The sequence below is a fragment of the Manacus candei genome, unplaced genomic scaffold (genome assembly GCF_025592945.1).
Source record: "Manacus candei isolate 608988 ecotype Guabito, Panama unplaced genomic scaffold, ASM2559294v1 h1tg000015l, whole genome shotgun sequence".
NCBI classification, from domain to species: domain Eukaryota; kingdom Metazoa; phylum Chordata; class Aves; order Passeriformes; family Pipridae; genus Manacus; species Manacus candei.
In genome coordinates, this window is record NW_026138063.1 from 21,123,455 (window position 1) to 21,147,989 (window position 24,535).

The 24,535-nt window shown below is 55.4% G+C and overlaps 1 protein-coding gene across 2 annotated transcripts; it reads right to left on the reverse strand.

Moving 5' to 3' along the window:
- Positions 1–91: 91 nt before the first annotated feature.
- On the reverse strand, positions 92–23,661 carry IGF2BP2 (insulin like growth factor 2 mRNA binding protein 2). 2 transcript variants are annotated; one of them, XM_051781793.1, is made up of 17 exons: positions 23,348–23,661; positions 22,814–22,874; positions 13,654–13,702; positions 13,272–13,323; positions 12,716–12,779; positions 11,450–11,722; positions 7,518–7,652; positions 7,248–7,370; positions 6,555–6,690; positions 6,237–6,365; positions 5,418–5,438; positions 4,260–4,328; positions 3,866–3,982; positions 3,542–3,616; positions 3,194–3,325; positions 2,815–2,928; positions 92–1,869 (listed from the first exon to the last, which is right to left on the reverse strand). In XM_051781793.1, exons 1-17 carry the CDS (start codon positions 23,535–23,537, stop codon positions 1,771–1,773), a joined length of 1,839 nt encoding a protein of 612 aa, XP_051637753.1. In that variant the 5' UTR covers positions 23,538–23,661; the 3' UTR covers positions 92–1,770. The 2 variants fall into 2 exon arrangements, with proteins under 2 accessions (XP_051637753.1, XP_051637752.1); XM_051781792.1 differs by having other exon boundaries at positions 5,418–5,441.
- Positions 23,662–24,535: the final 874 nt, after the last annotated feature.

The window sequence follows — 24,535 nt, forward strand, 5'->3', positions numbered from 1 at the left end:
TAGTTCCATGATGGCAACTCCCACGTGGCAATGCCTACACCCCCCCCCTCCCCAAAATCCCACCACACCCACCCCTTCCCTCCCCACCTGCAGGGAAATGGGGCATCCACGGGGGAACCCCCAGCGGTGCCCGACGCGAGGGATCCCAAAGAAATCACGGAGAGCAGGCTCAGGCTCTGGTTAGCTGGATATATTTCTCTTTTTTTTTCTGTCGGTGTCTCGGGTTGGTTTTCACACAACACTTTGCAGCAGAGGAAAACGCGGATTCGCAGCCCCCGGCACCTCGGCTCCCATCCCTCCTCCTGCCTGGTGCTTCCGCTGCTTCCACCCGTCGCTTGGATTTGCTTAAACCCTTTTTTTTTTTTTTAAATTTACTTTTTACGTTTGGCTTTTTCTTTTTTCCCTTTTTGTTTTTTATTTTTTCCTTTTCGAACCATTTCTCAAGCTTTCTCCGAAGGAACGGCCACTGGCCCTCAGCTTGCAGGAGAGCACGGGAGAGCTCTGGGACACGGCGGGGGGGTGGGTGGGTGGTTTCCTTCTCCCACCTCGCAGCTGACTTGGTCGAGATCATTTTTCCAACTCCGTTTTTTTTTTTATTACAAAAATAAAAAAAAAAAAAAAAAATGCTCCAACTCTCAGTTTTACAAGGCATACAAAAATCTCTAAAAGGGCAACAAGCGCAAGGTGCTGAGGTACGAAAACCTGAGGTAGTTTTTTTTGTGTGTGTCTGTGTGTGTGTGTGTGTTGGGGGGATCGTTGGGGATATTTTTTAATTTTAAAAATATTTTTAAAAAATTTTTTCAAAAAATTATTTTTAATTTTGCTGGTTGGTTTTTCCAGCCCCTGGGCTGGCAACCTCTTTTGTAAATCCACTTTTTTTTTTTTTCCTCCACCCATTTCCCCCTCCTCTCCCTGCAACAAGGACGTTTCCCAGCCCAAAGCAGGCAGGGCTGGTGCTGCCCATAGTTTTTCAGGGATGTCAGTGCCGGGCAGTGATGGAGAGAGGACAGACAGACAGAAAGGGGGGACAGAACGGATGCAACCCCCACTTTTGGAGTCTGTGAAGCAAAGAGGAAAGGGTGGGTGAGGGAGAGATTCCTCTTGCAGGAGGCAAGGGGAATCCTGTTGACTCCTACAGGCCCTGCTCTTCTCAAAGCCCTTCAAAAATCGTTTTTTAACACTTATTTAATAATTTTTTTCCCTGCTGGCAATCCTACAGCTCTGCTGCTCTACGGTGCATTAGAGAACCAATGGACCAGCTCCTGCCCTTAGACCTCTAGAAAAGCCTGCTTTTGCTAAAAACAAAGAGCCCCCTCCCCCTGAAAATTAAAAAAAAAAAAAAAAGAAAAATAATTAAAAAAAAACCCAAAACCTTACAAAACTTAAAAATGGGGCGTTAGTTTTGTTACCGATATATTAATTCTAAAATTAACGAGCGCCGTGGCCCCCCCCAGGCCGGGCCAGCCCCTCCTGGGTGAAACGGGGTGGGGGGAAAACTCCAAACAAATCCCAAACAAATCCCAAACAAATTCCCAAAAATTCCAAAATCCAAATCCCCTCTCTCTGCCTGTGTTAGTCCACCTGGAGGGAGAGCGTTGGCGGGGGAGGCGATGGAATAAGGCAGAGGCTGCGGGGTGGAGGGAGCCCTCCCCGTGCCCCTCCCGGCTGACAGCTGGGGGGCCCGGGGGGGTCTTTGGTTTGTGCCCTGCCCTGCTGGGGGTCCGGGGGCGCCGGGGGGGTTACATTCGTCGGGCGGTGCTGGCGGGAGCCTCACTTGCTGTGCTGCTGCGAGGCCGCGGCTCCCTGAGCGTGTTTGTGCTCCTGCTGCTTCACCTGCTGCACGATTTCCCTGATCTTGCGCTGGGCGGTCTGGGGGGAGGCAGAAATGGGGGTCAGGGGGCACCACTGGCAGCTCTGCCCCCCTCCCCGAGCCATGACAGCATCACAACCTGCCAGCTTTTAACCCCAGGACAAGCCCGGCTGTAATTAAAGCTGGGGTTTAGCTTGTTCTTCCATTGCTCCATGGCCTCAATTTTGGGGTGTCACCCCCCAGCAGTCAGGAGCCAAGGGTGGGGTATGTGCACCCAGGTGGGATGGGAGAGCCCATTCCCACCCAGTGTGCAAGACAGATTTTGGCTAAATTGAGGAAAACTTTAAAGCAGCCAAACCTCCTTTATAATTTCTGGCCTCATAAACAAGCTGCTCATAGACTCACAGGATTACTGAGTTGGAAGGGACCCACAAGGATCAGCAAGTCCAACCCTCAGCCCTGCACAGGCCCAGCCCCAAGAGTCAACCCCTGTGCCCCAGAGGATCATCCAAACCCTCCTGGAGCTCTGGCAGCCTTGGGGCTGTGCCCACTGCCCTGGGGAGCCTGGGCAGTGCCCAACCACCTTCTGGGGGAAGAACCTTTTGCTGAGATCCAACCTGAGCCTGCCCTGGCACAGCTCCAGCCATTCCTTGGGTGCTGTTCTTGGTCCCCCAGAGCAGAGCTCAGTCCCTGCCACTCCTCTGCCCCTGCCCAGGCAGTTGGAACTGCACTGAGGTCTCCCCTCAGTCTCCTCCAGCTGAACACACCAAGTGCCCTCAGTGTCCTCCCACGGCTCCAAATCAAGGCCCTTCCCCATCCTTGCTGCCTCCTTTGTACACTCTCTGATGGCTTCAGATCCTTCTTACACTGCAGTGACCAAAACTGCCCAGAAACCTCCCAGATCGGGGCAGCAGGATGCTCAGGGAATGAATGCTTTGCTTGGTGGCTTTCCTTAAACTGGATGGGAATGCCAGAAAAGCCACGGCCACGCGGCCAAACCTCACCTGACTGGCAAAGAAATGCCCGATGATTTTGACGACGACCTCGTCGTTCTCGTCCGGGGTTTGGTCCCGCGGCACAATCACTTCTGCACTCGTTAAATTCTGCAGCTCATTCACCTGGAGAAAAGGACACAGATCCAGGTTTTGCCGTGGAAGAGCCAAAATCCTCCGTTGCCAGTGCCACCCCTGGCTCTGAGCCGGCACATGGCACTGGGAATGCCGTGGGTCACACCCTGTCCCCCTCAGCCACCACGAAGAGCCACCTCCAGGGACTGAGACATTGCTGGGATCACGGAGCACCCGGACAGGGTGATGGAACATGGGGGACGCCCAACTCTGCCCCACTGGGGCAGGTGGGAGCACCCCTGCACCCCCCACCTACCGTCTTGCCGCCTTTGCCGATGACGCGGCCGGCGGCGAAGGAAGGCACCTTGATGTGGGCTTCGAGCTTCACCTCCTCCTTCGGGTTAAAGAAGTTTTCCTCTTTCAGCTTCCCGAATATTCGTCCCTGGGCCTGCAGAGGGGACAGAAGAAGGGAAGTAAAACCAGCGGTGCCTGCCGTGCCCTCCATCCCCATGGGTGATGATGTGCCACCAGCACCAAAGTCGTGGTCCCAAGCCATGAGCCCCCCTGGCACTCAGAGGGTGGCAGCACAGCGGGGACTGCAGGGATGCCCTCGCTGTGTCCCTGCCCATGTCCTCACCCAGCACCCACCCCACAGCCAGCACACCTTGAACTGAGCCTCGGGTGGCCCCGTGATGATCACCATCCGCTCGCTGGCGTCCGGACCTTCTGCTGGGGCGATCTGGGAGGGAGTGGGAAGGAGTGTGAGTGGGACCCCCTCCTCGGGCAAGACCTCCCCTAAATGGGATGTCCCCCCGTGCAAGGACATCCCCCTACCTGTGCAGGAGTGACAACCAGGCTGCAGGACTGGGTTTCTACTAATTTGGGGAGTAAAACCACCCCCCAAGGGCTCCCATTCTCTGCCCTCAATAGCAGGAAGGGGAAACTGAGGCATGAAGGCCCCGGGCAACCCCTGCAGAGCCCTGCTCACCTTGATGGAGGCACCAGCAAACCGTGCCAGCTGCTTGATGTGCTGCCCCTTCTTGCCGATGATGGCCCCCACCGCCTGCGTCGGGATGAACAAGTTCACCACCTCCTGCTCCGGCAGCTGGAAGGGGCACAGAGGAGTCAGAGGGTCAGGGGATCAGATGGATAAGGGGGTGGCCTCCCCACCCCAGCATGCCAGGGTTGAGGAGGAGCTGGGTTGGTGGGGGTTGAGTTGGGTAAGTTCTGGGAGTTGGGTTGGGTTGAGGTGCTGGCACCCACCTTGGTTTTTTGCCTGCCCTGGCCACACAACCCCCCCCCTCCCAAGGTGCTCAAGTGAAGACCTCATGGAGGGAGGTGCTGGGGCACTTTTGGGGTGCTGATGGGGAAGGGGCACTTACAGGGTGCTGGTGGGGGAAGGCGCCAGCCGGAGAGGCTCCGTACAGACCCGACACGTAGGCTGAGGAGCCCTGTGGTGGGAGAGGAAACAGGGTCAGTGACATCAGTGACGTCCCCAAGGTGCCAGTCCCTTCCCAGACCCATCCCAGCCACCCCTAGTACGAGTGAGAAGAGCAGTGTGCCACCACCATGAGCCTGGTGGGGACTCAGGGACCACCTCTCACCCCCTGAGACGCCTCTGAGACCCTGGGTGCACCCAAGGGTGTAAAAGGGTGAGCTACAGCCTGGATGTTGTGCTTCTGGCCCAGCACAAAGGGGCTGGGAGGCGGTGGGAGCTCCCAGTTAACCCCAGTTCCTCCCCACTGCTGGTTTTTTGGCCGTGTCCTGCTGATGGAGCAGCCACAACCCTGGAAAGCCTCTTGGCTGTGCTGCAACCACCACTGGTCCCCTGTGGAGAAGGTGGGAGTTGGGGAGAACTGAGCAAAACGTCTGCTTTGGCTCTGATTTCCACCCCCATTGTCCCTCTCCAGTTCCAAGAGAGGGAAAAGCAAAGGCTGAAGATGTTCTCCCAATACCCAGGCTGGGAGCAGGGAGAAAGCAGAGGGCCTCTCCATGGCCAGAAGGAAGGACTGTGTGCCAGCACCCCAACCCAACCCACCCCAACCCAACTCAACTTCTTCTGTGTCTCAGATCCATCAGACATTTCTCCTGGCAACAGACACAACTCCCTCCCACTCTGGGGGACATCAACAGGTCATCTCCCACCCAGCCAGAGTGGCCTCCACTTCTCAGCCTCCCCCATTCACTGTGAAGCTCCTTTCTCATCCTCCATCCTTGCCCAGTCTCTAGACCTCCACATTTTTGTCTTACTATAAATAAACAGGGTGGATTTCCAAGAGGAAATTGCTCCTCTTGGCCTCACCAGGGGGACTTAAAACAGGACATGCAAAACTTTGGGGTGAAGGACCCCACACCAAACGCTGCCCTTCAGAAGCCTGCCCAGACCCTCCCCATCACACCCACAAATACTTCCCACAAGCTGATGTCTCCCAGCATACAGGGAGAGCATCCTCCCCTCCATGGGCTGGCACAGACACACCAACTGACCCTCCTGCTGCCCTCCAGAGCCACCAGCCCCCCTCACCCTCCCTGGCACTCACCGTCCTCCTGCGCCCGCTCTGCTGCTGCCATCACCAGGGAGAGAAAACAGCACAAGTCAATCAACCCACAACTTGGAATAAACTCTTCAGAGACTAACAGAGACAGCCCACAGCACCTGGGGGACCCAAGGGTGCTCTGCAGATGCTGCTGGATGGACTTTCTCAGCACTTTGGCCACCGTGGTCTCTGGGCACTGGACCATTGCTGCCCACACGGGACCTCAGGGGTTTTGAAGATCCTTCCCCAGGTCTCAGCACCCCAAGAACAAGGAAAATGCCTCCCTATGAGGTGGGGTGGAGATTGGCTCCCTGCAAGCACAACCCCTGCGTGCCAGGGCAGGGATCCAAGGTGATCCTTTGTTGGTGGATGCACAGGGTGGGCTGCTCGTCCCCTGCACATCCTGTGACCGCACCAGGGGACTCAGGTGGCCATCAAGACCAGAGCCACAGGGCACAACCCAGCCCACACCAACCCAGTGGTGGGCTTGGAGTCAGGACTGAAGAGCACCCGCAAGGTTCTTCCACACTCTCTTCAGACACTGACCCCCGAGAGACAGCTAGTCCTTAAACATGTGAAACCAAGCTCAGCACAACACAGGGATCTTCCCAGGAGCTGAATCCAAGGAACCACCTTCATTCCCTGCCCTCTCCACTCTGCTGCCATGATAGCATCCTCCCCAAATGGCCAAGAGTCAGAGCTCCCACTCAAGGCTCCTGCAGTTCCAGTGACCACCCAAAGCCAACAGCTCCAGCAGGACACTCCAGACACCACTCTGCCCCCAGGAACACACCCCCACACCCCAAAGCCTCCCACACTTACTGCAAAGGGGTGGTAGGGGGTGGCAGCTGCAGCCCCTCGGGCCCCCGGGGCAGATGGGAGCATGGACAGCCCTGTGGAGAAGATGCCCAAAGCATTGAGGTTCAGTCCTGGGATCAGGTTGGCTTGTTGCTGGGAAAACAAAGAGGTGGAGAGAGGTGTGAAAGGCAGAGTGGGGGTTTTGGGCTTCTCACCCCTCTGTGGGTGTGATGGGTGAGGGCCAACCAACCCTTGTCATAACATATTGACACTCTCCCCTCCAGTTTTTTTCTGGCCACCTCAGTGGAGCGGGAGCATCCCAGGGGGAAGGTTGGAGCTTACATTGACAGCCACCACGTCGTTCTCGTAGGCCTCTCTCAGCTTCTTCATGATCTCCACCTCGGCATGGGAGCAGGCCTCCGTGCTGCCCTTCACCGTGATGGTCCGCTCGGGGTTGTAAATGGTCAAATCCTGCAAACTGCCGCAGGGAAACCCGGACACGCCGTTACATTCTTCCTCCGGGGCAAGAAAAGCCCCAGGAAAACTCAAATCAAAGCTGAGGGTTCCTCTCCGAGACAGATTCCACACATCCCCCCCTCTCCTGGCCCAGCGCCACCATCCACCTGGGCTGAGGAACGTCCACCTGGGATGGGAATGCACACGGAAGGACACAACTGCTCTGTTTTCTGGCTCTAGCACAGCCCATCCCATGCTGGATGGAAGGAGGTGGCTTGGGGTTCACCAGGACTTCACTGAATCATGGAATTCCAGAATGGTTTGTGTTAGAAGGGACCTTAAAGCCCATCCAGTGCCACTCCCTGCCATGGGCAGGGACACCTCCCAGTAGCCCAGGTTGCTCCAAGCCCTGTCCAACCTGGCCTTGAACACTTCTTGGGATGGGGCAGCCACAGCTTCTCTGGGCAACCTGTCAGGGCCTCCCCACCCTCACAGAGAAGAATTCCTTCCCAATGTCCCATCTATCCCTGCCCTCTGGTAGTGGGAAGCCATTGCCCTTGTCCTGTCACAGGAACTTACGGGGAGATGGTGATCTTCGTGCCCGTGTCCTGCTCAATCTTCTTGAGGTTGCGGCCCTCCTTGCCAATCAACCTCCCCACCAGGCTGTTGTGTGCCAGGATTTTCAAGGGAATCTCTTCTGCTCTAAAACGGATTCAAAAATAAAATCCAAAGGTCCGTCTGGCCAGGAAACCCATTTCCAGGCAGGGGCACTACGGATGCGGTGGAAGGAGCAGAAGAACCACCACCGTTTCAAACCACCGCCCGTCTGGCTGAGCCCGCAGCACTCACGATTTAGTTTCATCAGCCTCCTTCTGCATGATATCCAGGATCATGCGACAGGCTTCGGAGCAGCCCTCGGGCGTGGCGTGGATGGTGATGGGCTTTTCGGCGGCGCCAGCGTTCTCCTTCCGGTGGATGTCGACCCTACGGAGAAACAACCGGCAGAGAGGAGCCCCCTGAGATGGGTCTGGTGGCACACAGAGGTTTTCAAGAGCTCAGGAGCTGAGAAAAACTCATTTCAACACTTGCTCAAGCTTTGGGGTGAACCTGGGTCTCAGGTGCATCTGCCACCACCTGGCTCATGCAAGCCCAGGTCGTGTTTGGTTTCGGGTGCTTTGGAGCAGACCTGGGCTATGTTTGCCCCAAAGCTTTGCCTTTAGGGAGCTGAGGGGCGTCACAACATCAACCAATGCATCGAGGAGGCAGAACAAACCCTCAACAGCTCAAAGCCCTGAGCCACCTGCCTATCCTCTCTGATGCCAGTCCCACTCGGAGCCGGAGACCGGGTCAGGGGTCTCCAGAGGTCCCTTCCGACCTCCACCTCTCTCTGCACAACACCCGAGGCTGTCCAGCGACCACGTCCTTCGGGACAGAGAGAACTTACCCGTGGGCAGCGTCTGTCCCGACACGGAGGCAACACGTCAACAAGAGCGCTGGTACTCACGCCCTCCCTCGGGAGAGCAGCAGCCCCTCCCGTGCGCCCGGCGGGACCTGCTCTCCTCCTCTGGTCCTCCCTCAGCTCATGGCGGGGAGGCGGAACGCGCCTCCAGCTCGCTCCTCACGCTCAACCGTACCTGGCAAAGGCCCTGAGAGAGAGGGAGAGAGGAAAGCAGGGTAGGAGACTCCCGCACTTCAACCACGCGTCCTGGAGAGCAGGGGGAAGCGACCTCTCCGTCTTCTCCGCGCGAGGCCGCGCGCTCTTCCCGCCGCAGAATGACGGACGCCATGCAGCTGTCCTGCCACGGGCCACCACCGTGCGTCCCTGTCACTGCTGCAGCCAGGGCCACATCTTCTGAGCAGGGGTGGCAGTGGCCACTCAGCCCCTCGGTGAATCCCACTGGCGCTTGGCTCTGACGCGGCAGAGCCTCCGGCCACGTCTCCGAGGTCTCTGTCCCGACTGGGGTCACTCCTGATGTCACTGTGTGTGCCAGGCCAAGGCCTGTGGGGCAGGGTCACCCCCATCCGTGGGGGAATGGTGTGGGGTCCCGGTGGGTTTGCACAGGTCAACTCTTCCATGAGCTCCTGAGCCAGCGTGTCGGAACGTGAGCAGCGGAGGGTGAGCCAGGTAAGGCTGGGGGAGCTGAGATAAGGGCAGAGCCAACTCCACCAGCTCCAAAGGGACCTCAGAGTGGTTCCATCCAAGGGTTGAGTAGGGAGTGAAAACAGAGTGTGATCCCCTTTGTAGGCTCCATCTCTCCGGATCTCCCGCGGCTTCAGCCAGAGCTGCTCAGGCAGGAGGCTGGGCCCGAGTGGACTGTGCAAGGAGGTGATGGGGACACTGGCACTGCTGAGCTCTCCCTGCCCTTGGTCACATCTACAGCCCATGGTGACCCTGCCGTGTGCTGTGTGACACCCCTGAGGCGCTCCCAGCTGTGCAGTTCCATCAGGTTGGTTTGCAGGATCTGTTCCCAGCAGGCACAGGGACACCCTGTCTCCCCCTTTGCCAGGGACAGGGCAAGAACATCACAAGGGACCACACAAGGCAATGACAGACCAGGTGATGCTCCCAGTTAGGGGGAACCCATGAGGATCCCAACAAACTCCACAGATGGGAGCCAGGCAGCTCCTTGAACCCACGAGCAGCCGAGGCTGGTGGAGGTGGGGACACAACTGAGCCTCTGCCCTGGAGAAGGACCAAGCACCAGGGAAGGGCTCAATGGAGGCACTGAGGTGATGAGGACCTTGGACAATCACCAGAGAGAGGTACAAGCCAAGTTTCTGGCTGACCAAGCCATCCCACACCTGGGTGTGAGGCATGAGCTCCCTTTGCAGAGGGAAGATGTGATGCCAGGAAGGGGTTGCCATGTTCAAGGCGTATCCCACCCCAAAGGGCTGAAGAAGGGAGAGCTCTGGACTTTCCAGCACATCCCAGTGCCACTGCTGCACAGCTCCACTCCAACGGGAGGATGGGGAAGGGGACCCTCAGCACCCTCACCCCATCACCAGGAGCTGCAGGAAGCGGCGACCAGGGATGGTGGGACACGGACAGGGCAGGTTTGCCCGTGGTGTAGCAGGAAAAGCCTCCAAGACACATCACAGGGGTCTGGGAATGCTTCAGGGAGCAGTGGCCATGAGGAACAGCCCTCTCCAGGTGGACAATACGGTGTTCATGCAGGCCTATCCTGGTAGCCATGGTCCTCTCCTCACTGAGTTCCAGGGGCTGTGGAAGGTCATCTGGTGGGGTGGGCTCTTGGCCTGGGCTTCTTCGTGGGAGACGATGGCTCAGCTGGGGGACAGTTTTGTCCCCTGGAGCTCAGGAGCATCTCTGGGATCACTGTGTGTGCAGCCGGGGGGTGAAGTTCGATGTGACCAGAAGAATCCAGAACCCAAGGTCGCTTTGGGTAGGAGCAGGGGCTGGACATCACTCCGGGTGGCCTGAGCAAGGACACAGCTGTGGGATGACACCCCAAACTGAAGGAAAGGGTCTCCTGAGACTGCCCAGGATGGGTGCTTGAGGTCCTCTTTGCCCAAGGCTGGAGTGGAAGTGGTGGCACACGGTCTCTGTGGGTAGGTCAGGAGAGGGGGCGAGCACAGAGCACGGCCTTCCTCCAGGGCACCAGGTCTTCAGGGCAGGCACAGGGAGCTAATCCATAAGGAAGGACAATTTCATGGCAGAAACTGCCCCAAGTAGCAGCGTTTGGCCTCGTGGTCAGGAGAAATCACCACCTTCCCACTCTTCACCAGGCTCAGGGCTTGGAAAGGGCAACTTCCAGTCTTGGGTGGTGGGGACACAGCTACCCCTGCTGCTCATCCCACCAGGACTCACCTGGAGAAGGGCTTGTGGCCAACAGGGACCAGCTCACAGCCACCAGGCGGCCCTGCCCGAGGGCCAGCCGGGCTCCAAGAGCTCCTCTCTCCCTACTCATCTGCCCCCTTTCCATACAAACCTCTTCCTGCCAACCCAACGCCGGGGTCTGGATCGTCTTCCTACCTCCGGCCGCGCTACTACCAAATAATTTGCCTCTAAAAGCTCCTCTGAGAACTAGGATGTTGTTATGGGACAGGAGTCCTACGTCCCATGGGATCACTGGGTTCGGGATGATGAGCATGGGAGAAGGCAGCTTTGGGTTAGACACAAACACACCTGGGCAGGAACAAATCATGCAGGAAAACCATGTGGAGGATCAGCGGTGAAATCAAGGAGGACAGCGACAAGAGAAACATGGAAAACTTTGGCAAGACAAATCCCCCTTTTTGTTCTTTCCTTCTTTTTTTCCGAAAATAGAAATGTTAAAAAAAAACGTTAATTGCTAAAAAAAGGCTTCCAACAGTTACAAAGCCTGTCCTTCTCATGGCAGTGCTCCCATGGTGTCCCCTTTCCCCCTACAACAGCTCTAGCCCATATGGGATGCTCATCCCATATGATTATGATCCCATTGATGAGCAAATCCCGAGGGCAAAGACCACTGCACTGAGGATTCCCCTCTGGGATTTTAACCCCAAACTTGCCATTTCTCCCTAAAGCCTCATCCCCAGCTGCTTTCATGAGGCTTTAGGAACTCATTCCTGGCCTTTTCCAACGTGCATCCCCCTCCTGCCGCACCGAGACCACCCTGGCCAGCAAGAATGGTTCAGGATTTGAGCTCTGCCACCATCCCCTGAAGGCTGCACCCCAAGGAATCGGCACTGGCCGGCACTCCAGAGCCCAGAGTGCAGGGAAGACCCCAAGCTGGGACCTGCAGCACCCTACAGAAGGAAACAAAACCATTGGAAGTACTTACTTGGACTGGGTTTGCTTAGTAAGGTTCTTTATGGTCAAGCCCTCCTTTCCTATGATCGCACCAACAAACTGCGTGGGCACCAGCATCCGCAGTGGGAACTCGAGCTGTTTGGGCTGCGAGGAGCCCCCCGGGGAGGAGCCCTGCTCCCTGGAAGAGTGGCCCCCGCGGCGGGATCGCTGGGGGGGCGGAGGGGAGCTCACCTCTTCATCCGGGATGTAGGAAATCTTGAAGGAATAGTTCTCAAACTGGTGGTCGCTCAGCTTCTCTATGGCTCTGCAAGGCAGGGACACGCGCAGGGTGCTGAGGGGCTCCCCGGGGACGGGCACCCCACCAGCACCCCCAGAACCTGCTAGTCCATGGCCCCTCCCCAGTCCTCAGCTTCTCCCTCCCTGGTCTGGAGAAGGTGGCCATGGGAAGCCAGAGCCCCTCACTTTTCCCATGAGGAGCAAGTCCTGTAGCATGGTAGGACATCATCCCCTCCCATGTGGCTGATGCTGGAGCTGGCACACAGCTCATCTCCCCAGCAGAGGTGGGATGGCAGCCTGGGGACCTGCCCCTTCACCTGGGAACCTACTCCCGGGCCAAGTACTTCCCAGAAACAGCCTCACAGGCTTTTTGGACATGGAAAAGGTGATAGAGCAGCTCTGAGCAACCACCACAGCTCCAGGGAGAGGGATGCAGCACGTGGTGCCCCTTTTTAGGAAACCCCAACTCCCTTCCTTGCAGGACAAGGCTGGGGGCAGCACCTGGACTCTCCATGCCCCAGCCCCTCCTCAGTGATGCTCAGCTGTGCCCGGTGTCTGCCATGACCCCACAAAGTGGTGGTGGCTCCAACCATACTCCTTCCCTCCCTCTGCCACATCCCACTTTGGCTGTGGATGGACCACAACAAGCGGTTCCTTGCCAGGCCTGAAATCCACGTCCACTGAGGACTTCTGCAGCTTCACCATCCAAAAAAGCCTCTTATCCTGAAGTACCAAGCACTGCTGTCTTGGGGAAACTCTCCTGTCTTCCTTTTTTGCCACACATCCCAAGGCCATGCTGTCCAAAGGGAATTGCACGTCCAGGAGACAAAAGGAGAGAAGGCCCCTTGAAGGGACAACCACAGGGCTGATGGCCACAGGAAACCCCATCTCCCATCAGGGGAGAAGGCAGGAGACAACCCAGCAGTGGGACAACTTAGACAGAAGACAAGATGCCTGGGATTCCTCAGGAAAAAGTCTGGTGGTGTGAAATTATGGACAAAGTGAAACAAAGCCCACTCACACTTTTGCCTCTTCCTTGGTGGCGTAGGTCACGTTGACAACGGCTGTTTCTGTGTCTGTGTTCACTGGGGGAGCAAGAGGAGGACAGTTAGAGCAGGGAGGGAGAGAGGTCACTGCTGCTCCCAGCACACTCCAGAGGGGGGACACAGCTGGGGACAGTGGGATGGGGATGCCTGGCACTGCTGTACTTCCCCCCAGCACAAGGACAGGGCTGGAACAAGACCAGAAGGTGCCAAAGCTGGATCCAAGCAGGACACCTGGTTGGACATCCCCAGTCCATCAGTGGACCCCAAACGACAGTCAGCTTGTTTTTACAGGCCAGGGACCAGGAGAATCCCTGGGGATGGAGGATGGATGGCCCATGCCATCCCACCATGGGATGGGCAGCCCCACCTCTGCCAGCAGGGCTTGGGTTCAAAAGGAAAACCAGTTCAGCCCAGTACTATTGGGATAATTAGGTTTCACCCCAGTGGGTTTCCTTTTCCTGTGGTGTGGGCAGAGCCAGGGAGCAGCGCTGGGAATTTTGCAGGGCTGAGGACTATGCTGGGCCATCTTACCTTGCTCTACGTTCTCCACCGTCCCGTACTGAGCTAACAGGCCATCCAGCACCTGGGGAGAGCAGCAAACCGGGCAGGTGAGGCCCCAGACAGGCAGGGGAAGAGCCCACTCACCCCACAAACACCCTCCAACATCGCCCAACTGCTTAAATGCCTTCACCCACCTGCATCCCACCATCCCAAAGATGCCCCGCCACTCGAAGCTGCCCCAAAACTCCATGACCCACAGACAGGCAGGAGCTGGGGCCCAGTTCATGCTCCCTCCTGGGGTTACTGGGAGGGTAAAGGGTGGCCCACGGGCAGACCACGTGCTCCAACGGCACAGCTCGTGCTGATGGAGGGGGAGATGAACGGGATGTTTTTAGGATCAGCCACTTCTTACCTCCCACTGTAGGTGGGGGGGGATATTTCGGATCTGGATCTTCCTGCTCCTGCAAAGACAAAGCCCTGGGTTAGGGTCTGCAGGTGCCCCACAGCAGAGGGAACAGCCTCTCTGGGAATCACAGGGCAGCTGGGAAGCATCCCGCTTCCCCACGCCGAGCCAGGGCAGCTCATCCCCAGGGAAAGAGCTTCTCCCAGCTTTGCCCCGGTCACCCTGCCGGGGCTGGAGCTGTCTCCAGAATGCTCCCTCCTCATGCTGGCTGTCAGGTTTCCAAGGAAACCTCCTGAAAGGAGCCTCTGCAGAGCCATGGCCGCACAGGGAGGCTGGGATGCATGGACACCCCTGGCCACGCTGCCCTGGGCTGGGGGCTGGTGGGGACAGGACCCCCAGCCCCACCACAGCCAGCCCTGCTATCCCTTGAGGGGGCTCTCCAAACACGTATCCTGCTATGCCCACCACTTCCCAGCAACGTGGGGCTGCTTTCCTTGGGGAAACCTAAATAAATGTTCTTGGAGCTGGCCAACACACCCAACCTTCCAACCTGACATGATAGTGTTCCCAATCTGGCCATGGCTGCATTCCCAACCTGTGGGAGTGCTGTGGTTGCACTCCAAACCTGGCTGTGACAGCATTCCCTGTCTCATGACTGTGCTCCCAACCTGGCCATGGTTACACTCCCAAGCTCATCATGGAGCAGCCTTGGGGAATGGATGCACAGGAACCACTGCCAAGGCTTCCCATGGCATAACAGCCACCAAACACCTCCCCAGCCTGGTTGTGCTTGGGCAGTAGGGAGTTTTGAGACACTCCAATCCATGGAGGATCCAACCAAGCCATGAGCTCATCCATGGGATACCCAGATCAGCATTCCCAATCCTGCTTGTAGTCAGTCAGCTCTGACCAAAGAGCTATGTTAGCTCTCCCAATACCCAGGATGAGCTTCCTGACAGCTCCCCCCCACACACAGCCAGGTTTTGGGAGCTGATCAGCAGCTGGAAGCTGATTTTATGAAGTTTTCCCCTTCCCTGGGATGAGCTCAAGGAGGATGCTTGGAAGGACAGGCACCACCAGCCTCAACACTACGTGGGGACAGGGAAGCAGCTCCAGCTGATGGTCACCAGCACCCAGGGGCTTTGGGCCAAATCCTGCAGGATCAGGAGGCAGGAGGAGATGGAAGAAGACATCAACACCCTGATTCCACCAGCAATCTTCAACTCCTGCCTGCTCCAAGGGATGCATCCCATTCCCAAAATGCCTGGTGACAGGCTGTGAGGCCGCTGTGCCTGAGCAAATCCCAGTGAGCCTCAAACCACTGGAGAGAGCTGGACATGCTGCCTGGTTACTCCCACCACCTTCCAAGCCCCAAACAATGGGTGGAACCTTCACTGGCCTTATCCCAAGGTGCCACACTCAGCTGCAAGCCAAAGCATCACCACAACCAGCCTCCTCCTGCAGCTTGAGAACCATCAGGATGCCACAGGCTGGACCAGGGAGGAGCTGCTCTCCCTTTGGGATTCAGCTGGCTCAGCTCACCCGCCACCAAAGCCCAGCATAGAGGGTACTTTGAGGGAGCTCATCCAAGAGAAACCAGCACAGCAGCTGCACACAGTCCCCTGGCCACTCCTGGGAAGCCTCTGCCTTGAACTGAATTGCTCCAAGGCTGTAATTTCCCTACATGTCTCCCAAGGGAGATGCCATGAGAGATGCCAAGGGAGATGCCAGAGCAGCCCAGTCTCCTGAGGTGGTGCTCACCCCTCTGTGCCTGCCACCCACCTCCCCAAACACCCAAACAGAAGGATCACAGCACGGTGCCACGTAACCCCACTTCCCAAAAGGACACTACAACATTCCCACTTCCAATGTCCATCCAAGCTCATGCAGAGCACCTAAAGACACTCAAATAGTGCTCCAAGGTTCCCCCCACCCCCAGGCAGGACTCCCAGCAGCTCATCATCAGCACTGACCATTTAAAATAAGGTTATTATTCCCACAGGGTGTATTTTTTTATGGCTCTTGTAATTCCCCACCTGGCTGGAGCAGTGCTGGACAGTCATCACTGATGGGAGTGATGGATGTGTGATTCCCAGGGCTGGGGCAGGGACCACCCTCATCCAACACCACTCCCAGGAGGATCTGGAGGCAGAAACCCCCTTTATTTTTATTTTAGTTTCATTTTCCTCGCTCCTCCCGAAACCTGGGGACTGATTTCCAGGGACAGGACCCCGGCACAGGAGCTCATGACCAGAGGCAGCAGCCACGTATCCCCCAACCAGTTTTGCAGCAGGCTGGTGGGGATTTAAAAAACATAATAAATGTAACAACCACTTCGGGGAAAAACACTTAAATGTGTGATGCAACTGCCACAGCGAGCTGTCCTTGGATAACCTGGAGAGCTGATCCTCCTGTATCACCCTTTGGCTCTGCCCTACCTGCACACCCACCTCGTGCCCAGACCAGGACAAAGTGCCCTGTGGGAACAGAGCACTGGCTTCAAGAGCTAAAGAAACCAGGTTCACCTGCTTTTTTTCCCTTCTAAATTCAACCCAAACAGGTCCTGCTTGGCAGCAGCTCCAGGAGGGAGCATCTCCTTCGTCCCAGAGCCAGGTTTTGGGCACGGGCAGCACGCGTGGGATCGAGGAGGGAGCGAGGCTGTGGGGTGGGCTCAGGAACTAATCCAGCTGTGTGTCATTTCCTGCATCCATCAGAGCAAAATCATGGGGCTGACATCACAATCCTGAAGGGAAAGGGGATGGAAACCCAGGAAAACCTGCCAGCATCACCCCATGCCACGTGCCCGGGATCTGCACTTGCTGAAATCAAGCAATAAAACAGAAAATGCCTTAAAACTTATGGTGGGTTCCCCAGAATCAGGTGGATTGGGGGGTTTTCAGCACATCTCCCTCTTTTCCAGCGTGGCTTCCTGCCCTCCCATAGCTGCCAGGGAAACAGTGGGTAACAACCCCCTCCAAAATCCAGGGACACAGAAGGAGAATAAAAAAGATGAGACGAAGGTGTGAAATGAAAACGAGCCACCAGCTCCCTGCTCAACCTCCACAGGTCCTCCCTAGATCCTCCTATGGATCACTCAGCCATCCCCTGCTCTCCTGCTCCAGAGGGTCTTCACATCCCAAAGTATTTGGGAATCAGAAACTCAATTTCACTGAGCTGGCTTAAATATAAGCCCTGTAATAATACTACAGTAATAAAAATATAGTAATATAACAAAATGATAATACAATAACATGAAAAATCATATATAATGGTATATAATTAATATTATGGAATATAATATTCACCACTCTCTGCCCTAAAAAAAGCAGAATTTTTTTCTACTCAAGCTTTAGTATCTTAACTGCATTAAAGCCACAAAGGGATTTTATCACCTTCCACCTCAGATCGGTGCTGGGGGCAGACAAAACACGGTCTGGCACCTCCTGCTTTCCTGAAAAATCAGTTTTCAAGAGAACTGGGGGGAAAAACCAGAGGGAAAACATGCTGGAAATCAAACAGGAGCCCTGCCCGCTTTATGAAATATTTGTCCCAGGGAAGAAAACACCTACAAAAAAAGATTCCCATCATCAGGCACGGACCAAATTCCATCCCAGCTGAATTTTCCAGACCCAGCCACACTGACCAGGCAGGGAAGGAAGTGGCTGTTGGGTTTGTGTCTGCCATTATATATATATAAATATTTTAAGTCTATCAGGGTCATCCTGGACAAGTTTTGCTGCCTCCTAACCCCATCCAGCAGCGGATCTTCCCGAGTTGCTCCATCAGTGCCAGGCTGGATGAGCATTAAAGGGCTGCCCCAGTTTCAACCAGTTGCCAAGAGCATCGAGGCTGCTCCAGTTCCCTCCCAGCCCAGGCTTTGCCCTGACGCTCTTAAGGAATTAAAATCCGTTGTTGTTAAAGCCCAGCAACCTGCCGAGGGTCGGGAGCACGGGATGGACACAGCCCCGGGAGCTGGGATGTATTAACAATAGGGATGGCCGGGAATAACGGCCCATCTGTCACGGCCCGGCCACGGGAAGGGGGGGAGGAAACAAAAGAGGGTGGGGGAAGAGGAGGGAGGAAGATGAGAAGGTAAAGAAAAAAGAAAGGGGGAAAAAAGGGGGGGAAAACAGAAAAAAGGAGGAGAAACTGAAAGAAGGGGGGAAAGAAAGAAAGGGGGGAAGAAAGAAGGGGAAAAAAGAAGGAAGGGGGGAAAGGGAGACAAGGGAGAAACGAAAGAAGGGGGGAAAGAAGGTGGGGAAAAAGAAAGGGGGAAGAAAGGGGGGAAAGAAAGGGAGGGAAAAGAAAGGGAGGGAAAAGAAAGGGGAGAAAAGAAAGGGGGGAAGAAAGGGGGGAAAAGAAACAGGGAAAGAAACGGGGGGAAAAGAAACAGGGAAAGAAACGGGGGGAAAAGAAATGGAAAGAAACGGGGGGAAAAGAAACAGGGAAAGAAACGGGGGGAAAAGAAACAGGGAAAGAAACAGGGGGAAAGAAAGGGAGGGAAAGAAACGGGGGGAAAGAAAAAGGGGGAAAGAAAAAGGGGGAAAGAAAAAGGGGGAAAGAAAAAGGGGGAAAGAAAAAGGGGGAAAGAAAAAGGGGGAAAGAAAAAGGGGGAAAGAAAAAGGGGGAAAGAAAAAGGGGGAAAGAAAAAGGGGGGAAGAAAAAGGGGGGAAGAAAAAGGGGGGAAGAAAAAGGGGGGAAGAAAAAGGGGGGAAGAAAAAGAGGGAAAGAAAAAGGGGGAAAGAAAAAGGGGGAAAGAAAAAGGGGGAAAGAAAAAGGGGGAAAGAAAAAGGGGGAAAGAAAAAGGGGGAAAGAAAAAGGGGGAAAGAAAAAGGGGGAAAGAAAAAGGGGGGAAGAAAAAGGGGGGAAGAAAAAGGGGGGAAGAAAAAGGGGGGAAGAAAAAGGGGGGAAGAAAAAGGGGGGAAGAAAAAGGGGGAAAGAAAAAGGGGGAAAGAAAAAGGGGGGCAAGAAAGGAAGGGGAAAGAAAGGAAGAGGGAATGAGAAGAGGAAAAAAAGTGGGGGAAAGAAAGGGGAAAAGGAAGGAGGAAAAAGAAGAAGATGAGAGGAAGGAGGAAAAAGAAGAGGGGGAAAAGGAGGCAAAAAAGGAGAGAAAAGAGGGAGGAAAAGAAGGGGTGGGGGGAAATGAGAAGAAAACAAAGGCAGGGGGGAAAGAAGGGGCAAAAAAATCATTTATTCTTTTCCTTTCAGCTTTGGTCTCTCCCTGTGCCTCCAGACCCAGGCTGGCTTCCCACGGTACCAAGAAAAACCCCAGGATCCTACGGCATGGCCAGCATGGCCTCTGTCCCCTCCCTGCATCCCTGCATTCCCACTCCCATCCTCGTATTCCCAGCGGGAAGCAGAGACCCAAGAGAAAAGAAAACCAAACCCACTCCAACACCAGCAGCTCCCAGTTCAACCACACCAGAAAACAGATAAAATAAAATAAAACGGTGTCACCCCGAGCCAGAGCCAGCACTGGAGCCTGGGAAAGGACCAGCTCCAAGGGGATTCTCCTGGCCAGCTCCATAGGGAACAGCTTCCAAGACCTATGGGAAACTGGGTACACATCCAACAGGCAGCAGGAGGGGGTTTCCCATCCCTGACCTGACCAGCATCACCCTGGCAACATCGTATGTACGTCTGTCTCTCTCTCTCTCAAAATATATATATATATATAAAGTCTATTTTAAAAAATATAAATATGTCTTATAAAAAATTTTATATATTCTACAGCAATGTTTCGTGTGCTTTATATAATTTCATATATTTATTTAAGTATTTTATATAAATATAGAATCATGGAATAGTTTGGGTTGGAAGGGATTGTTAAAGCTCATCTAGTGCACATCCCTCATATAAAAATACATATTAGGAGCGTATTTTTATACACATAAAACAGATATTTGAAGTATGTTTTTATATGTATAAAATACATATAAAAAGTGCCTTTTATATAGTGTCTTTATACAAGCAGTATCTTTTATTTGTACCTACATAAAAGACACTAAATATTTTAAATACACAACCATAAATTATTAACTTATATTACTCTAAAAGGCACCGAAAGTTAAAATATATATCCAGTTTAGGATACAGGACTAGGACTGAGAGCAGCCTCACTCTGAGCACCCCAAATTCAATTTTCTGCTCCCCACGTGCATTCCCAGACGCGTGGAGAGGTTCCAGGGGCTTTTCCCGGCAAAGCAACTGGTGTGCACGGGAATTCCGCTCCCCTAATTAAACATCTCATTAAAGCAATTAATAATAAGGCAGGAAAAGATGGGATGTCCGTGCGGGCACCAAAAAAGGTTTGGATGTGCACCCCGATCTTTAACATCGCCAGCGTTTTGGGCTGGAAAACAAAGGGCTGGGTGGAAAATAAGCAAATAATCAATAAAGCAAAAACACTCTGAAACGAGAACCGAATTGCTGCTCAAGAGAGAATTATTTAAGGGTAATTCCTTTGGAAATAGGAGGAAATGCCATAAAATCACCCCCAGCAAAGCCCCTGGGGAGGCACCGGCATCGCTCCCCCTCCAGCAACTTTTAACCGGGGCAAAAGCACCCGAGTTTTATACATATTTTATAGATATATTTAATATTACAGTGATTTCCAGGCTCCCCCTCCCCCTCTTCACATCCCCCTCGTGCTTTCCTTTCCCATCTCTGAAAATTACGGCAGAAGCAGAAATTAAAAGGCACCTTTGCAACCAGAACCCCCCAAATCTCCCTGGTTTGGGGATAATAAATGGAGTTTTGCTACTTATCGAACTCCTCAGTTTTATCCAATCCTTGTCTAAAAGTCAGTGCTGGGGTGGCTGAGTTTTACTTCCCATTCCCCACAGAAAGTCTATTTTTTAAAAATATTCTTTCTTTATATCTTTATATAGTCGTTTTTTTGCATCTTTCTTTCCCATTAATAGGAATTTTAAAGATTTTAAAAGGATATAAAACCAATCTCTAAGGGGGAAGATGCTTCTTCTTCCCTCACCACCATGCTCTGGATACAAAATACTCTTGGAGTGGGATTGCCTCGAGCAAATAAAAGTATTCCCTGCTCCTGTTGAGTATCAAAATCAATTTTAAAAATAATTTAAAAATTTTAAATGTTGATTAAAAAAGAAAAATTACTTTTTCGTTAATTTTCCAAGTCACAATCCAACATAAACAAGGGGGGAAAAAAACAACTGTGAGGCTGCTGGATCCTTCCTAGAGGAGCCCAAATTATTGGGATGGCAGCAGAAGGGCTGGTTTTAAACTCGTGGGAAGGGAATTGATGGACTGGGCAGGATCCAGGCTCCTTCCCACCACTGTCACATTTAATTCCTGCCTTCGGAGAAACAGAAACAACCCCCCTCCCAGCACCTCCTGTCGAGGAATTCCCTTCCCTGCTTCCCCTGGGGAGATGTCCCAGGCTTTTCCAGCCTGTTCCTTATCCAACTGTATTTCCATGCATATAAATATATTGATAAAATAGATCTATATTACATTTTAATGGAAAAATCAAGCATTCCAGGTGAAGATGGGCGTGGAGGGAAGCACCTCCTCAGATCCCTGTGACGCAGGAAGGCCGAGGGATCAGAGCCAAGGGGGACTCAGGTTCCCTGACCCAAATAAACCCCAAATTCATTTAAATAACCAGGGGGGATTTTTACCATTTAACTCCCTGAAATCCCAGAATCTCTCCAAGACTCGACCACGACTATAAAAACTGGATTTAAACTGGAGGGGGGGGGGAATAAACACAACCACGTGAGGCCCCATTCCCTGCCAAAAATCACATTATAAAAAGAAAATCTATAATCTCCCCAGTCAAGGCACAGCCCCCCAAACTGGGTATATTAATATAAAGCAGAATAGATTTTTGGGGGGGCCAGGAATAAAAAGATATCACCTCAAATTAGATCTTGATAATAGGAAGAAACTTGGGAATAGAAAACTTGGAGCCAGCTGAAAACAGAGCGATGTAAAATAAACCTGTATTTATTTCTGGGCTGGTTAAATGGTTTTGTTTGTTTGCTTGTTTGTTTTTAATTTGAAAACTTAGAAGGAAGAGCAGGAGCCCCCGAGCTCCGACAGAGGATTTAAAGATGAATTCCTTGTTTACATCCCCTGCGTACATGGTAAAGGTCGAGCCCCGGCTCCGTACTATGGCCCCAAACTCCCAATTCCTGGCTCCATCCCTCTTCCAAAGTCACCAGCAGCCCAACCTGAGGCTGCAGCAGAGGTTTTAGCTCAGGAATATCACACCTGGGAATTTCCTGGGGGCTCGTTGGGGCGGTGTTTGGAAGGTGGAGAGCGTGTGATCCCTGCTGAAGACGAAATCCCACTCCGGCACACGTGATGCCGGGCACGAGCCGTTCCCCCCCCCCTAAGCCTCAATTACACAACAGCATTTCCAACCCCCCCGTCATTCCCAAATTAATACCCCACCAGCAATCCCGGGCCAAATTCAGACCCCACCACCTCCCATCCCAGGCCAAACCCGCGCCGAGAGGCGGCAAATTATCCGCCCGGACCAGCCCCTGGGGTGTTTTTTCCTTCCTTTTATCCCTACACATGACGGGAAGGAGGGGGGGGGAGAATAAACCTCGGGATGAGGCTACGCAGCACAGTCCCGGGGTTTATTTTCCCTGGGAAACACATGTGCCCATCGCCCCGGCCTCGGGCACCTGATGGAAATAAGAGGGCGCGCTCCGACACGATGGATTAAATACGGGAATGCTTTGGGCTCGGAGGTTCTCCGGCTGGATAACGGGGGGACGAGGTGTTTGCAAAGGGGAATTTGATTAATTACCTACTAAAATAATACCCCTAAGGGCGCGGATGGCTCCGCTGCTGGGAAAACCTCCATCCGCGCCGCGAAAAGTGTGGGGAAAAGGAGCGTTTTTTTGGTGTTTTCCTGCTAAATAAGGGGCTGTTTTCCATGGGAGCGGTGGGGAGCGTGGGGTGGGGGACACCCGCGGGGGTTCCCGGCCGTGGGAACGCGGCCGTGGGCCGGGAGCTCCTTGCCCCCCTCCCCGCGCTGCGCTCCGGAGCGAAAGTAAAACCGACGGGGCTCCCCCCCCATCCCCCGCACCCCTGTTCCCGGAGCTCCCGGCGCGCCCCCTGTCCCGCCGGGACGGAGGACGGGGATGGAGGGGTCCGGAGGGTGACGACGCGGGGTTACCTGAGCTTTTTGGGCACCGAATAATCCACTTCCATCACTTTGCCGTGCAGCTCCACTTTCCCTGCGGAGACAGCGGGGCGCTCAGCATCCCCCCCGGGATGGCGGAGGGCGGCATCCCCCCACCCGCCAAATCCCAGCCCTCCCCATCCCACCCCACCGCATCCCGCCGCATCCCACCCCCCCGCGCCCCCCGGGCTCTCCTCTCGCCCCCCGCCCCCCCCGGCCCCCCCGGGCCCCCCCGCTCGGCGCCCCCGGGGAGTTGGGCTTGGGCACCTCGTACGCGGGTCCCCGGGGGGCTGCGGGGGCCGGGGGGGCGGCGGGGCCGGGGGCGCCGCGCCCGGGGGGCTCCCAATAAAATCGGACAAAAAAATCAGCGAAAAATAGAGGCGAGGTTGGGAAGAGCCGGGGCGGGAGGAGGGAGGGAAGGAGGGAAAGGAGGGAGGGAAGGGGGGACCGGGGGATGCCCGGGGAGGGGGCGGCGAGGCGGAGGGACGCGGGGGACTGCGAGGGGCACGGGGGGGGGGGGTCGCTCACCCGAGAGGGTCTCGATGGCCCGGATGGCCCAGTTTTGGTCCGGGTAATCCACGAAGGCGTAGCCGGACTTGAGGAGGACCTGGCCGGGCAGGGGCAGCTGCCGCTCCCCGAAGAGCTGCCGGAGGTCCTGGGCGGTGGCGGCGGGGCTCAGGTTGCCGATGTACAGCTGGTTCATCCTCCGGCGCCTCATCGGGAGCCCCCCGGGCTCCTCCCCGGGAGCCCCCCCGGCTCCTCCCCTGCCGGGAGCGGGACAGACGCGGGCACGGGAGGGTCCCGCTCTGCGCCACCGGCCCCGGCCCGGCGGAGCCTCCGACAGCGGCGGGCGGAGCCCGGCCCGGCCCGGCCCCGGGGCCGCCCCGCGGGGGGGCAGGTGGGCAGGGGGGGCCCGAGGGAACTCGGCCCTGTGCCCCCACAGCCCTTCTGTCCCGGAACCCACCGCACCGCAGCACCCCCAAAACAGCTCCCTCCATCACCCCCAAACCACCGCACCCCGTGAGCCCGACCCACCTCAGTCCATCACCCCCAAACCCTCCCCTGCCCCAGAACTCACCACGCCCCCAAATCGCCGCACCCTGTCACCCCCAAACCCTCCCCTGCCCTGGAACCCACCACACTCCAGCACCCCCTGACCCCTCTGCCCCAGAACCCACCACACCCCAGCGCCCCCAACCCCTCTGTCCTGGAACCCAGCACATCCCAGCACCCCGGACTCCATCACCTCCGATCCCATCACCTCCAAACCCAGCACCCCCAATCCCTCCTTCTGCTCTGGGACCCACCACACCCCAGCGCCCCTAACCCCTCTGCCTCAGAACCCACCACACCCTGTCATCACCTCAAACCCTCTGCCGTGCATCCCACCGCCCCCATCACCCCGACCCCATTACCTCCAAACCCTCTGCCCTGGAACTCACCACATCCCAAGACCCCCAAACCCTCTCCCTTGGATCCCACCACACCCCATCACCCCGACCCCTCTGTCCCTGAACCCACTGCAGCCCATCACCCCCAAAACCTCCTCTGCCCTGGCACCCACCACATCCCAGCATCCCCAACTCCCTCACCCCCCAACTCTCCTCTGCCCTGGAACCTGGTGACATCCCAGCACCCCCAACCCTCTGCACCTCATCACCCCTGACCTTTCAGGAGTTCCTTCAGGGACAGGAGGGACAGGGAAACTGTTTTGCT

Excerpts from the sequence above, each read along its gene's own strand:
- IGF2BP2 (XM_051781792.1), bottom strand. The coding sequence starts at position 23,537 with ATGAGGCGCCGGAGGATGAACCAGCTGTACATCGGCAACCTGAGCCCC. Across the intron at positions 3,617-3,865 it reads TTGCTGGTGCCTCCATCAAG|ATCGCCCCAGCAGAAGGTCC; the intron begins GTGAGCAGGGCT and ends ACTCCCTCCCAG. Across the intron at positions 2,929-3,193 it reads TCGGCAAAGGCGGCAAGACG|GTGAATGAGCTGCAGAATTT; the intron begins GTAGGTGGGGGG and ends CCTTTTCTCCAG.